Source organism: Sinocyclocheilus anshuiensis, unplaced genomic scaffold, assembly GCF_001515605.1.
Source record: "Sinocyclocheilus anshuiensis isolate Anshui unplaced genomic scaffold, SAMN03320099.WGS_v1.1 scaffold217, whole genome shotgun sequence".
Lineage (NCBI taxonomy): Eukaryota > Metazoa > Chordata > Actinopteri > Cypriniformes > Cyprinidae > Sinocyclocheilus > Sinocyclocheilus anshuiensis.
In genome coordinates, this window is record NW_015536538.1 from 906,201 (window position 1) to 922,675 (window position 16,475).

Sequence of the window (16,475 nt, forward strand, 5' to 3'; positions counted from 1 at the left end):
AATTTAAATTAATAATAAAAACATAATAATAATAATAATATTAAAGATATTGTTATTGTTATAACTAATAAAAATTACATATTTAAAAAAATATATAATTTTGTTATATTTAAAATAAATAAAAAATCTTAAATATTTATTTATCTATTTATTTTTTTATTTTAGTCATTTAGCATTTTCTTTTCGGTTGTTCATTCATCATTGTAAACCTGTTTTAATTTTTTTATTTTTTTTTATGTAATGCTGAAATCAAAACAAAGAAGAAGAAAAAAACAGCCTGATGGGAGTGTGGAGGGGGATGAAGATGTGATGATGACGAGTCCAGCACCTGGACATGACGCTGCTTCCGCTGTCCGCAGAGGAGTTGGACATGTCCAGACCATACATTTTGCGCAGCTTGGGACGAGCGCGTTCGCTGGTTTTGGGAATATTCTGAGGCATGTCGTCCAAGTCATCCAACATCCAAGGTCGGGAAAACAGCATGGTGGCTTCGGTGTATGCGCTGATGGATGGACAGATGGACAGATGACAGATGACAAAATATAATGCAATGAAAATGATGACAAGAAAAAATTAGAAAAAAAAAAAAGAATGAGGTTGCCAAGTCTCCTGATTCTCAAATGTTGCTCCTGAGATAAGAAAAACTTTAAATATCGTGAATGTCAAATGTCATGACAATTATGTCAATGCAAAAAATCTTAACCTTTTCTTTTCTAATAATTCTAATAATTTTCTTTTGAAATGTAGAAACATAATTTCTACATTTCTTGATACTTTTCGTGAGATTCACTCGATTCACTCTACAAGTCAAAGCTGAAGACCTGGAGATGCTGTCTCTGGAAGCGAAGGAATCCAGGCTGTGGCTGACTCGTCTGCGGCGCTCTCTGTTTGAGCAGGAGTCCTCCTCACTGATCCGGTCCAGTCCAGATTCACGAGATCCGTTCAGTTTCATCTGCTTCTGGTAGTACACATGGATGCTCTCACGGGATGGCACGTTTCCCTGCAGGACGAACAACAGTGAATCAGTTCTAGACCAACATCAGCTAAACTAATTCATTTAATTGTTAGACTATAGTCATAAACTTGTTTCAGTTCCAAAGAGGTACCAACAGCATTTTTTGGTGTATTTGAAATGAAATTACACATATTATTGAACTTAAAAGTTGAATTAATTTCAGAATTTTTTTGCAATCATTTGCCATCATTACATTTAAAAATATATTTCTATATACTATAAGCAGAACCTTCTTGACTTCTCTGGTCAGCATGCAGCGCTCGATGCGCAGAACGGTGGAGATGTCGATGTATTCTCTGCAGACGGAGTTCAGCCACTTGGTGATGCTCTCAACGGTGGTCAGAAACAGCACCCAGGTGAACTTGATGATGTTGACGACCCTCTTGATGATGTTGTCTACAGGAAGTGGAAAGGTTAGTTTGGTTTGTCTGAAGTTTATATGAACAGGAAACCAATGCGCTCCATGTACACACCTGGTCCGTCCGTTTTGTCTTCCTCTGAACTCTGACGATCTTCTTCACCGATCTCTATCGCCACATGACCTACACACAGGAAGTTGCTTATCCATGAGATCAATTTATAATTATGGCCACAGTTTTTCAGTTCAATTTTCTATGAGTCTATTTCTATCTCACAATTCTCTCTTTGTTTCTTGTTTCTGGCCTAATAAGATCTGGCAAAGGGACTAATGAAAACTAGCCTTCGGGACAATTTGGGTACATTTACATTCATAAATGTTGATTAATGTACACTGTCCCTTTTTGTGAAATAAATGAATAAAAAAAAAAAAGAAAAAGAAAAATGTCAGAATTACAAGATAACTCGGAATTCAGAGTTGTTTCCTTGGAATTCCAAGTTTACATCTCACAATTCTGACTCTTTTTTTTTTTGTTTCCACCATGGAAAAAAACATTTAATTACAACTTCTCATAATTCAGACTTTATTTCTGACAAATTCTGAAGAAATCACATGTACAAGATATAAACTCAGAATTGAGAAATATGAACTCACACTTTTGAGAAAAACGTCAGATAAACTTAGAATTCTGACTTTTTATCTTACAATTCCAAATTTACATCTCTCAGTTGTGAGTTTATATCTCTCAATTTTTATTTATTGTTTGTTTCCACCATGGGAAAAAAAATTATAAAAAAAGGTAACTATGACTTCTCATAATTCGGTGAACTATCCCTTTAAGACATTTTGACATTGAATATTGGCTTTGAATAACACAACTACCTGCAATGCTCTACAAAAATATACACAAATAGAAAATTTAAATACTTACTTTGTAAAGATTTGTATATTTACTACTGAAATATCATCCTTTTTAGGATTTTATTCATTTCTAGAAGCCGACTGATGTCTGATACATCATAAATATTCATTATGTAGAACCAATAAGTTTTGTTATGCTACAATAATAAAAACATATGCATAATATATATTTTATAATTAAAATAATGTATTATTTTATATTAATAATAACATTATTATTATTATTATTATTATGGCTGTTGTTGTTATTGTTATTACTATTAGTAAATGTAGTAAATGTTATGTTAAATGTTTTCTTTCCACTAGATGGTATTTATAATACTAATAATGATATTAATAATATCAATATTAAATTGCATTAATTTTAATAATAATTGTCATTAGTTTCTGCATGAGCTCTCAACCAATGATTCACCGGAGTTCCACAAGGACCGCCTCCCTCATTTCCATGTCGCACTCGGAAAAGTAAAAAGAAATAAATGAATAAATAAATCTGGAAATAAATAAATGTGGGAATAAATAAATATAATAAAATAAGCGCATGAATAAATACATTTAAAAATAAATAAATAAATAAACACATGAATAAAACAAATTAAATAAATATAAATAAGTAAATAAAAGTTAAAAAGAATAAAAATAAATGTATACATAAATAAATACAGAAAATAATACATAAAGAAAAAAGTAATAAAAATTAATTCAGGATTTTAATTACATTTTATTACAAATATTTGTTTTTATCAAGTAATTTCTTTCTTTCTTTATTTTCCATTATTACATTTATTTATTTATCTATCTATATATTTATTTATTTTAAATTTCTGCAGGTTTGGTCCTTCATATGATGGGAGTGTAAAGGGTGAGGATGAATGTGATGAAGATTTGATGATTATGAGTTCAGCACCTGGACATGACGCTGCTTCCACTGTCCGCAGAGGAGTTGGACATGTTCAAACCGTACATTTTGCGCAGTTATTTATCTATTTATTTTTTTATTTTAGTCATTTAGCATTTTCTTTTCGGTTGTTCATTCATCATTGTAAACCTGTTTTAATTTTTTTATTTTTTTTTATGTAATGCTGAAATCAAAACAAAGAAGAAGAAAAAAACAGCCTGATGGGAGTGTGGAGGGTGATGAAGATGTGATGATGACGAGTCCAGCACCTGGACATGACGCTGCTTCCGCTGTCCGCAGAGGAGTTGGACATGTCCAGACCATACATTTTGCGCAGCTTGGGACGAGCGCGTTCGCTGGTTTTGGGAATATTCTGAGGCATGTCGTCCAAGTCATCCAAGGTGGACTGACGGGAAAACAGCATGGTGGCTTCGGTGTATGCGCTGATGGATGGACAGATGGACAGATGACATGAGCGGAAATATAATGCAATGAAAATGATGACAAGAAAAAATTAGAAAAAAAAAAAAGAATGAGGTTGCCAAGTCTCCTGATTCTCAAATGTTGCTCCTGAGATAAGAAAAACTTTAAATATCGTGAATGTCAAATGTCATGACAATTATGTCAATGCAAAAAATCTTAACCTTTTCTTTTCTAATAATTTTGTTTTGATTCTTTTGAAATGTAGAAACATAATTTCTACATTTCTTGATACTTTTCGTGAGATTCACTCTATAAATGATACAAGTCAAAGCTGAAGACCTGGAGATGCTGTCTCTGGAAGCGAAGGAATCCAGGCTGTGGCTGACTCGTCTGCGGCGCTCTCTGTTTGAGCAGGAGTCCTCCTCACTGATCCGGTCCAGTCCAGATTCACGAGATCCGTTCAGTTTCATCTGCTTCTGGTAGTACACATGGATGCTCTCACGGGATGGCACGTTTCCCTGCAGGACGAACAACAGTGAATCAGTTCTAGACCAACATCAGCTAAACTAATTCATTTAATTGTTAGACTATAGTCATAAACTTGTTTCAGTTCCAAAGAGGTACCAACAGCATTTTTTGGTGTATTTGAAATGAAATTACACATATTATTGAACTTAAAAGTTGAATTAATTTCAGAATTTTTTTGCAATCATTTGCCATCATTACATTTAAAAATATATTTCTATATACTATAAGCAGAACCTTCTTGACTTCTCTGGTCAGCATGCAGCGCTCGATGCGCAGAACGGTGGAGATGTCGATGTATTCTCTGCAGACGGAGTTCAGCCACTTGGTGATGCTCTCAACGGTGGTCAGAAACAGCACCCAGGTGAACTTGATGATGTTGACGACCCTCTTGATGATGTTGTCTACAGGAAGTGGAAAGGTTAGTTTGGTTTGTCTGAAGTTTATATGAACAGGAAACCAATGCGCTCCATGTACACACCTGGTCCGTCCGTTTTGTCTTCCTCTGAACTCTGACGATCTTCTTCACCGATCTCTATCGCCACATGACCTACACACAGGAAGTTGCTTATCCATGAGATCAATTTATAATTATGGCCACAGTTTTTCAGTTCAATTTTCTATGAGTCTATTTCTATCTCACAATTCTCTCTTTGTTTCTTGTTTCTGGCCTAATAAGATCTGGCAAAGGGACTAATGAAAACTAGCCTTCGGGACAATTTGGGTACATTTACATTCATAAATGTTGATTAATGTACACTGTCCCTTTTTGTGAAATAAATGAATAAAAAAAAAAAAGAAAAAGAAAAATGTCAGAATTACAAGATAACTCGGAATTCAGAGTTGTTTCCTTGGAATTCCAAGTTTACATCTCACAATTCTGACTCTTTTTTTTTTTGTTTCCACCATGGAAAAAAACATTTAATTACAACTTCTCATAATTCAGACTTTATTTCTGACAAATTCTGAAGAAATCACATGTACAAGATATAAACTCAGAATTGAGAAATATGAACTCACACTTTTGAGAAAAACGTCAGATAAACTTAGAATTCTGACTTTTTATCTTACAATTCCAAATTTACATCTCTCAGTTGTGAGTTTATATCTCTCAATTTTTATTTATTGTTTGTTTCCACCATGGGAAAAAAAATTATAAAAAAAGGTAACTATGACTTCTCATAATTCACAACTTTATTCTCACAATTCTTAATTTTTTTCTCTGAATTACACATTTATATCTTGCATATTGAGTTTATCTCACAATACGCAATTCTGCTTTTATGTCTAACAATTCTGAATAATTGAAATGCCACAATTACCTTTTTTATTGGTGGTGGAAACAAGCTTAAATAATTTTCAGATGATAAAGATCGCCATACCTTCTTTCTTGTCTTTTCTACGTCTGCGGCCATATCGCTTCCAGAAATGACGTCTCCCTTTGCCTCTTTCTTTCAGGGCTGCTTTAGAGTCAACGATCCAGGTGTGATACACAAACTACAGAACATCAATATGAATTTATCTATTAATGCTATGTTTAAATAGTGTTGCACAAGAACGTCAACACACACACGTCACATGTTCAGTCATTTCAGGAAGCCAGATGAAATTTAACTCATGATTCAAATTTGTCCACAACATACATATATTACATGCATCATTTAGACCATGAATTTGTATTTTAACCCCTGAAAAGTCTGAATTTGACACTGGATTAACAAGCACATCCACCACAGAATACCCACAATGAATACAAACAACTGTTTTCCATCCAAATTTTCCAAATCTTTGAAATCCATTTGCATTTTTGACTTGTATTATACATGTGTATTGACATGTTTTTATTCATTCATTGGATTGAACGAGTTGTTTGAATCCAGGTTACACAAGAAAATGGAAAATTCAAAGAGAGTAAATGTTTTTTGCTCCACTAATATCTGAATGATTCGTGAACGCTTAGTGTTGGTGCATCAAAAAATGGTTTGATGCTTTTTGTGGTTATTTCTCAAATGCAGTGGAGCAAATCACATAATTTAGTAGCAAAGAAAAACCTTTAAAGTAAATAAACAGAAATAGGATTAAACAATGAACAACACCCTAAAATAATTTCCATTCCATGCATCCTCAAAGGAGTTATATTTCAACATTTCATTTTATTATTATTATTTTTTTTTTTTACAAATATCATAACTGAAACAACATGGAATGGAAATCTTACACTAAAACACCATCAACAAACACAGAAATGGAAACACAGATGACACGTTCCCCGCGGTGGTACCTTGGCCGCCCTGATTAAATACTGCAGAACAGTTTTGGGCAGTTTAATGACAGATCTGGGTAAAGCCACGAGGGCCGAAGCAAACTTTCTGATCGCTCGCTGAGAGGAGAAAAACCAGGAGAAAGTCACAGCATCAGAGTCCTGAAGCCCTTCAAACAGTTACAACACTATACAATATAACACATGAACAATAAATCACAAGGTTGTCACTAAACAGATGGATAAAACCACCGCAACAGATGCTCTGGAAAAAACACTGGTGCTTTTGAGGAATGTTTATTTGTTCATCTCTCAATCATGATTGTATTGCATTTTATGTTTTGACCATAAAACTAAGCATTAAATATCATCTTACTCATGATGACTGATATCTATCTATCTATCCATCTATCCATCTATCTATCTATCTATCTACCTATCTATCTATCCATCCATCCATCCATCCATCCATCCATCCATCCATCCATCCATCCATCCATCCATCCATCCATCCATCCATCCATCCATCCATCCATCCATCCATCCATCCATCCATCCATCCATCCATCCATCCATCCATCCATCCATCCATCTATATATACAGTATATACACACATTTATATAAGTATCTGCTTTCTGCTACACTGTTACAAAGATTTCACTGATTTACATTATAAGCTATCAGAATTTTATACTTTTTGTTCATATAAGTATCAGCATCTGCACCAAACTGCATATTTAGTTTTTCCTCCAAATTCTCTCTATATCACACTAAATGAGTCATAAAAGTCTGATGGATCAAAAATGATACAAACCATAAAACACATATGCGAACTGAGAAGAATAAATGTAAGCTGGACTCCAGAGAAGTTAAATCTGTTTTCTTCTGCAGACTCACCAGGAAGGCTGATCTCTTGGGTGGTTCTTCATCTTTTTTCTCCTCCTCTTCCTCTTCCTCTTCACTGTCAGTTTCAAACAGGTAATAATCACCACTTCTCACCACTGAGAGAGGAATGGAGGAGCAAAAACAATCATATAAAATTGTCAAACAGGAGAATAACATGTTTTTGAGAATTCATATAACACAATAAACATTGAAAAAGTTTGTTATTGACTAATCAATTACATGACATAACAGAAAATACGAATAAATCTCTTGACCGAACTTACCTGAATCTCTAAATCTGAAAACCATAGTCAAACTTAGTTTTTAAGGCATAACAGATTAGCACGAGTCATTAACGTTTGTAAAGCAGTACCATAAAAAAACAATAACAACCTTAGAATCTTGCACATCCCATTTTAGGCTTTTTATAAAATGTATGTTTTATATTTGTTATACTACTTCAATAAAACAGCATATTATCAATCAAATAAATCAACAAAATGATTAAAAACTACACCCATATCTCTGGCTGGGTTAGTCAGTCATCTTACACCACAGAAACACCTCTATGTCTGCAGTTTCACAATCGCATGGCAAAACAGGATTTGGAATAAGGAAACTGCCTTGTGTCCTTGAACAGAAGAGCCGCAATGGATGGGGAGGACAGGGGAGGATGCTGGGAAAACATTTCAACACTTTATTTGAGAGCCTCAGATTAACAAAACCCTAAAAATCTCTTAAGAAGACCACATTTTCTATAGTGATTAGTGTCTCTCTTTAAAAAACTACAATGGTGATATCAGGGTTTTCAGACATGGCACCACAGTAATACCATGGATTTTTGGACAGGATCATGATATTAATACTATGGTATTCTTTGCAGTACATGTAAATACCATAGTATATGAATATGGCAATCATATTCAATCATGTACCATGGTACCACCACAGTATGTTTGTGTATGACAGCTTTTCCTTAATAGTCTATATTCTAATCACTATATAAAACAAGTATTGATATTTAAAGAAGGTTTACAGTTAAATCGCATCTCATGTGCTTCAGTATCACGCTGATAACGGAGATCAGCTCATCAAAGACGACAAAGTAAATACCATCTCACTCATATCACACCAACATAATGAGTTTGAGGGTATTTCTTTTGCTTTTTGATGGTTTTCTGTTGAGCACTTTCTTTGTTGAAGAGGAGATAAAGAGAGGGACCAAAAATGTCTGATTTATAAAGTTATTTCACCCAAAAATGAACATTTAATAAACCTCTTGTCAATTTTAATGCCTTTTGCTTTATTTGAACAAAAACACAGTAATATTGTGGAATAATTGAAAAACTTTTCTTTTTGAATATATTTTCAAATTTAATTTATGCTTCACATTTTTGTGGAAACTGATCATTTTTTTCCCAGGATTTTTTTGTTAAATAGAAAGCTCAAAAGAATGGCATTTATTTGAAATAGAAATGTTTTCTAACATTATAAATGCCTTTACAGTTTGATCAATTTAATGCATCTTCTATGAACAAAAATATTAATTCAATTTAAAATTAATTTAAAAAATATAGAAAAAACATTGACTTCCATTGCACAAAAAAAAAAAAAAGAGCGCCATGAACATCCTGCTAAATAACGTTTTAAAGCATTTTCATTTATGGATGAAATACTCTCATAATACCAAGGCAGCTCAAGCTGATTCATTATTATATGGTCATGAGGGAAATCTCTCTATTTCCACAACAGAGTGTCTAGTGGATTTGAATAAAGCAGAGTGATTCTCTACTGTACGGCTCCGTTCACCTGCTCATACGGTCACATGACAACAAACCAGAACCATCCAGACATTCAACTTTTCCTCCGGCTGCTGTATAGATCTATTTAAGGCACCAAATCAATGTCATTTTTTACATCTGTAAGTGTTAGGATGCTTTTATTTAAAGTCATCATTTAGTTTTACACTTCAAAAGATCAAGGAAAGTGTGATTCCTGATGAAATGACTGCTTTAAAGTGTCTACCACTGGTAGTTAACACTGCATGTACAATCATAAGGCAGACGGCCTTAAATAGATGTAGAAAAGTCTAAGGTCTGGAGGGTGTGTTTGTCATGTCGGAGGTCTGACGGAGCACAAGTGCAGTATGGGAATCCTCTGACTTCTGGTCAAGGACACAAGGATCAGTGAGATCAGAGGAAGGTATGAGGAACCTACTGGACGCATGGTCAACCCAAGGCCTCCACCACTGCTTTTTGTGCACCTTGTTTTTCTTTTTCTCTGCAAATGAAATGTTAGAACGTTAATGAAAGCATGTCAGAAGTGACACTGGCGAAATTGGAAACCTTTTCCTGGTTGCTTTACGGAGAATGTGAAGAATATGCAGCTAAATACACACATGAGAGTGCTAAACTTGGCTTTTTACAGTTCTGTTTGTGATGCTTCTATGAAAGCACACTATTTTATCTTACTGTCGTGATCTACATCGTACCATCATCATCACCGTCGTCGTTGTCGTCAGGCTGGATGAGTTTCTGCTCGTCTCCAGACTCCTGAGCCATGCTGAGCATCTTCTCCTTTCCTCTCTTGAACTTCTGCTGCCGCGTCTTAATATGATCCATCCTAAATGAATGCATTCATAGTAATGAGAGAAACCATTCACAGCACATTTAATAATAATAATAAAAAACTCTAATAACATGTACATTGTAGTAATATACGCTTTTTAAAAGTTTGGGGTCATTAAGATTTTTTAATATAAAAAGTCTCTTCTGCTCACCAAGGCTTCATTTACTTAATCATAAATACAGTAAAAACAGTAATATTATGAAATACTATTGCAATTGAAAATAAATATTGAATTGAACTGAAAGCCAGTCATAAGGGTACATTTTTCAAAATTGAGATTTATACATCATCTGAAAGCTAAATAAATAAGATTTTGATTGATGTATGGTTTGTTAGGATAGGACAATATTTGGCTGAGATACAACTATTTGAAAATCTGGAATCTGAGGGTGCAAAAAAATCTAAATATTGAGAAAATCGCCTTTAAAGTTGTCCAAATGAAGTTCTTAGCAATGCATAGTACTTATCAAAAATAAAGTTTTAATATATTTACAGTAGGAAATGTACAAAATATCTTCATGGAACATGATCTTTACTATACTAATGATTTTTGGCATAAAAGAAAAATCAATAATTTTGACCCATACAATGTTTTTTTGGCTATTGCTTCAAATATACCCCAGCGACTTAAGACTGGTTTTGTGGTCCAGGGTCACATATTGTAAAATGCATGGAATTTTCAGCATCATTACATAAAAAAAAAGAAAATCTTACTGACCCCAAGCTTTTTAATGCTAGCAGGCTAGTGAAAGCGAAGTTTCTACATAACTACATAACATGAGCTAAGGTTGCTAGAGTGGTGGTTTTCGATTAGAAATTATGACTTGGGTAACTGTTGAGCTCTACTATGGACTATTACATGCAACTCATGAAGTCAAACACAAATGAAAGGACGTTTCTCACTGTCTCTTCAGTTGCTCCATGGATCTCTTCTCCTCCTCCAGACGAGCTCTCACGGCCTTCACAATGCTGGCCTGAAACAACTCTGCTCCTCTGACAGACAGACAGACGGACAATACTTAACTAAACTGTACTGACATTTACACATACTCCACTACATACTATAAATGACACATTTATGTTCTTAGTCCATACTTAAAAATGTATGGAAGCCTGTTTCTTTTGTTTTTTTTGTGCATTTTTTGCAAGTTGCATTTTTTTTACCTCCAAATTCTGAACTTTTACTTCAGAATTCTGAGTTTACATCTCACATTTCTTACGTTTTCAGAGAATTCTTTTTATATATCACAATTCAGACTTCTCTTCTCAGAACTTTCAATTTATATCTCAGAATGCTGATATGTTTTCTGACAATTGCGAGTTTATATCTTGTAATTCTGTATTTACGTTGCACAATTATGACTTTTTTCTCACAATTCTGGGAGAACATTTCACAACTCTGACCTTTTTCCTCACAATTGCAATTCATCTCCCAATTCTGATGTGTGACCCTGAAAAACCAGTCTTAAGTCGCTGGGGTATATTTGTAGCAATAGCCAAAAATACATTGTATGGGTCAAAATTATCGATTTTTCTTTTATGCTAAAAATCATTAGAATATTAAGTAAAGATCATGTTCCATGAAGATATTTTGTAAATTTCCTACCGTAACTATATCAAAACTTAATTTTTGATTAGTAATATGCATTGCTAAGAACTTCATTTGGACAACTTTAAAGGCGATTTTCTCAATATTTCGATTTTTTTGCACCCTCAGATTCCAGATCGTCAAATAGTTGTATCTCGACCAAATATTGTCCTATATTTCAATGGAAAGCTTATTTATTCAGCTTTCAGCTGATTTATAAATCTCAATTTCGAAAAAATTTACACTTAAGACTGTTTTGTGGTCCAGGGTCCCATATTTTTTCTTCTTCTCAGAATTATGAGGAAAAGTCTGAATTGTGAGATATAAACTGAGAACTGAGAGAAAAAAAAAGTCGTAATTGCAAGATAAAAAGTTGTGGGCAGAAATATGTTTCCATAGAAATGTTCTCCAAATTGCAAATATGAAATTATCCCTCAAACAAAAACGTACATTCAAAACAAATCTAACACACTTGTGTGTAAACATATGTAAACACTTTGTACCGAGATGCGAGAATCTGTCCGGCGCGGATGTCTGCGACCACATGCAGGAAGTAGTAGCTCATGAAGACACGTCTCTGCAGCAGGAGGAACGTAAAGCAGATACTGTCCCAGATAATCCCAGCCTCGTCCTTTGGCACCTCACAATTCTCTAAAGACACGCCTGAAGACACACGGAACACATATAAAGCCATTAGAGATCATTTGAATAATGCAATGTTGCTTCTCAACCAAAAGTTCTAAGTTAAAGTTGCATGTTGCTAAGCAAACAAGCATAAAAATATACTGTGCACACAAATATTGGCTAAAATAATACATATGCAATGAAGTTAACATTTTATAATTATTTTACTTATATTGAAATATATTTGTAATGAACAGTTTGTTGACACCACCTTGGTTCATCACAATGCATTGCCTTTTTTGTGAACGACAGATGCTATGGCGTCTTTGAAAGCACACAAATAGGCTGCCTTCTGAAACTATGATGCTTTTGTAGACAGCTCACAATATGTTTAATTTATATAACAACAAAGATTAGAAACCAGAATGTTGGCCAAAAGCAACCTTTCTTTACCTTCTAGAGCTTTGTATTCTTTTATGGTGCAGGCAAGACTGAGCAGCTGAACCAACCAGCAGCTATTCTTCACCAAATGCTTGATATAACCACATGCCAAAATCTGTGGAAAAAGAAAAGAAAAGAATAATATAGGGGAAAAAAATACAATTCTTAATGCATGTTACTCATCTTTTAAGTTATTGCTTAATTAAATTTTTTTTGTTTATGCATTTACTAGCCTCCTCAACAGACTAAAATAATAATTTATCTATTTTATTCACTGATACAAAACTTCATGGTAATGAAACACTAAATAGAGAATATATACTGTAAAATAAAAAGTGTAAAATTCACTGTACTGTAAAAATAAAAAATATTAATTATAAATTATTATAATATAATTACAATTAATATTATAATTATAAATGAATAAAAATATGTTGAGATGTTCTTTTTTATTTCTCTGCAAATAAATAAATAAATAAATAAATTTCATACATTAATGTAATGATTTTGGCAGAATTGGCTGAAAACTGTAAATGCATTTCTTTAAGGGATAAGACACTCACAGCAAACACGTTCTTCATTGTGATGACGAAGACATTGTAAGCTATGAGGACATCCCAGTAACGGAGGATCTTCTTGATTGGCTTGAGCAAGAGATCGCCACCGAAGAGCAGGAAGTAAAAACACGCCACCAGGTAACCCATGCAGAAGACACTGATCCGAGTCGTGCCCGTGATGAAGATGATGGTCAGCACGAACCAGAACAGGTAGCTAAACATGATTACCTTCAGCATGTCCAGGTACGACCTGAGAGAAGGAAATAACATTAACATGAGAGCAATGTTTAACTGACGTTTGTTTAAATGATCCATCCAAACTAGCGATGCGCCAATAATAAACTTCTCAGCCCATACCGATAGCCGATTATTCCGAATGATATCTGCCGATACCGATAGTTTAGTTTTCTTAAGAAAAAAATCTCACCCTGTTAACTATAGGGAGCCCTCTCATTTTGTACATAATATTAGAGGTTAAAATTAACAACAAAGCTATTATATTAAATGCTGTTTATTTTAAGATAATAATCACACTCAAATAAAAACTCTTGTATACAACTCAATTGCACAATGTAGTTTTCATAAAAATGGGTCATCATGACAGATTTATTCAAACATACATATATAATTAACAGTGTTTTTTTTATAGTTAAAGGGGTCATATGATGCGATTTCAAGTTTTCCTTTCTCTTTGGAGTGTTACAAGCTGTTCGTGAATAGATAATATCCCTAAAGTTGCAAAGACTAAAGTCTCAAATCCAAAGAGATATTTTTTATAAAAGTTAAGAGTCAACCACGCCTACCTAAAACGGCTCGTTCTAACATGCCCCCACATGTCTACGTCACTATGTGGGAAGATTTGCATAACGCCGCCCAAATGTTCACACAAAGAAAGAAGGCATAACTTTTATTCTTGCTGTTGTATTGTTGCCGCCGCCGCCATGTCGTGAAGGCATTGTGTGTTTCGTTGTGAACGCGAAACTACTTTGTTTGGTCTTCCAAAAGAGGACACGACTAGAAATCAGTGGTTAAGTTGTACTTACAACACTGTTCCAGAACACTTCAACCCAAATATTCAGATGTGTGCAGCGCATTTTATGGAGGACTGTTTCCTGATCCTGATAGAGTAGACTACAATGCCGGCTGTTCTGACTCACAGACTGTAAGTACGTTTTCATATTTAAAGGATTTGCCACTGACGATTCAAACGCGAGTTTTGAGCAGTGTAGAGTAGCGCTTGTTGTTTGTCATTTCTCCGATCACAAATGCAGACATGGTTTTATGTTTACGCAGCACGATGCAACACAGTATAAATCGACAGTATAAATCATTATAATCCGTAAATATGTCCCCACTGGATGCAACAAATGCCTCGTTTATAATGGGTTTTATTGGTTTTGTCTCGTCGCTCCGGGACACGGCATCAATAGTATGTGAGGGGCGTAACATTTCCGTCACACGCTTGAGGAATTCGGCCAATCACAACGCACTGGATAGCTGGCCAATCACAGCACACCTCGCTTTTCAGAACGATGAGCTTTGTAAAAATCAACGTGTTTCAGAAAGGCGGGGCATAGAGGAGAAACAATAATGTACAGTATGTGGAAAATAATGTGTTTTTTTAACCTTAAACCGCATAAACACATTTCATTACACCAAATACACAAAATAATGTTCTTTTTAGCAACATCATATGACCCCTTTAACTAATGAACTGTGAACACTGGATAACTTTTCTGAGGTAAAACAAAGTCATTGGGTAAAAGCAACTTTAAGTAACATGCTGTTCCCAAGCTGTTTTATTGACGTCTTTCTTTGGGTTGAAACGCTGATTGATCGATTACATGAGATGTGATACATTTCAGTAAGTTGTACTTTATCTTTCAACACACCTTCTGATGTTCATTCATGTTTATTTTGCAGTGTAACTTGGTCTCGTGTGCCGTGCTGCTGCTTGAACTGAAGCGCAACAGCGATCTGTCACATCACTGTAAAGAGCGCCAAAATGGCATTTATTGTTTGAATTTTGTAATAAAATGTACAGGATTTGAAAGCTGAGACTTTGTTTCTTATTAGAAGTAACAACGCACACAGCTCTTTGCTATTATTGGATGGGAGGCGCATTAGAAATAATATTTAGTGAAGGAAAACCGCAGGTCTGGCAACCCTGGCTTGAACTATGGGTGATTTATAGGGTCAAACAGAACCCGCGTTAACAGCGCTGCATTAATCTGTTACTATTTAACTGGGACAGCCAAAATATAAAAATAAAAGTAATGTAAAACATAATAAAATGTTGTAGTGCATTATTAAACTAGCAGAGAAAAAAACTGTAAAAAATGTACCTGCTTCATTTACTGGTACTAAAACATTATTTCATAGCATAATTACATGACAAATGTAGAGCAAATAAAATAAAATTGTATTCAAATGTAATGAATAATTCTAAGATGATGTGCTGACTGTAGCAGCCCAAGTAATTATCTGCATTATGGTTGAAAATAAAATAGAACCAAAAAAAAGTAAAACATAATAAACAATTTGGATTAATTAAAAAGCATGTTAACAGTAAAACTTACACTGTTCATTCACTGTTATTAAAACATTATTTTATATGATAATTATATGACAAATGTAGAGCATATAAAATTAAATTAAATAAAATGAAACATAATAAAATAAAGGCTTATATATATATATTTTTTTTTTATTAATAATTTTATATAAATGGGTCATAGACGTTAAGATGTCCGCATCAAAAGAAATTTACAAAAGTGATTATATGTCCATAGAAAGAACATTAAATGTAAGTAAAGTCTACTTTTAAGGTTTCAAATAAGTTTTTGGAGAATAAAATGTTAAAATTTGGTTGAAATAATGTTACATTGTCATTCAGTGTAACACAATATTTATGAAAAAATTCAAACAACATGCTTATTCTGTCTTGTACATATTACAATATATAAAAGAATAAGGGAGCATATTAAATTGTATTGTGTTTTAAATGAGTAAAAATTCTTACTGACAAATGGGCAAAACCTAGGATAGTGGCAAATTTTAAAAATGTAAAATTACAACTAATTAGTATTTGAGGTGAAAGCAATTAGTCTTTTAATATGTCATAAATTTATTTTTGTTGTAAATATGCCTGCAGAGAATGTTACACTGAATGACATTTTAGTGGGTCTCTTCTGTAAATCAGGGAAAAATGTATGATATTTATTTTTTGCTCAGAAAAACAAAACTGCAATTAAATTAAAAACTTTTACATTTTTTGGGGGAAAAACAACAACAATTTAAAGCAGTATTACACTTATTGTTTTTATGCTTAAACCCTTTTTCGTCTTTGAC

At 33.8% G+C, this 16,475-nt stretch overlaps 1 protein-coding gene across 1 annotated transcript in view; it reads right to left on the bottom strand.

Moving 5' to 3' along the window:
- The window catches only part of piezo2b (piezo-type mechanosensitive ion channel component 2b), a 94,864-nt gene that overhangs the window by 22,901 nt on the left and 55,488 nt on the right, over positions 1–16,475 (bottom strand). Inside the window, 12 exon segments of the mRNA XM_016497079.1 lie at positions 3,462–3,635; positions 3,955–4,133; positions 4,378–4,544; positions 4,622–4,673; positions 5,518–5,637; positions 7,299–7,402; positions 9,504–9,566; positions 9,778–9,908; positions 10,818–10,907; positions 12,006–12,153; positions 12,580–12,682; positions 13,131–13,374. Of these exon segments, the coding sequence (XP_016352565.1) occupies positions 3,462–3,635; positions 3,955–4,133; positions 4,378–4,544; positions 4,622–4,673; positions 5,518–5,637; positions 7,299–7,402; positions 9,504–9,566; positions 9,778–9,908; positions 10,818–10,907; positions 12,006–12,153; positions 12,580–12,682; positions 13,131–13,374 (1,575 nt within the window).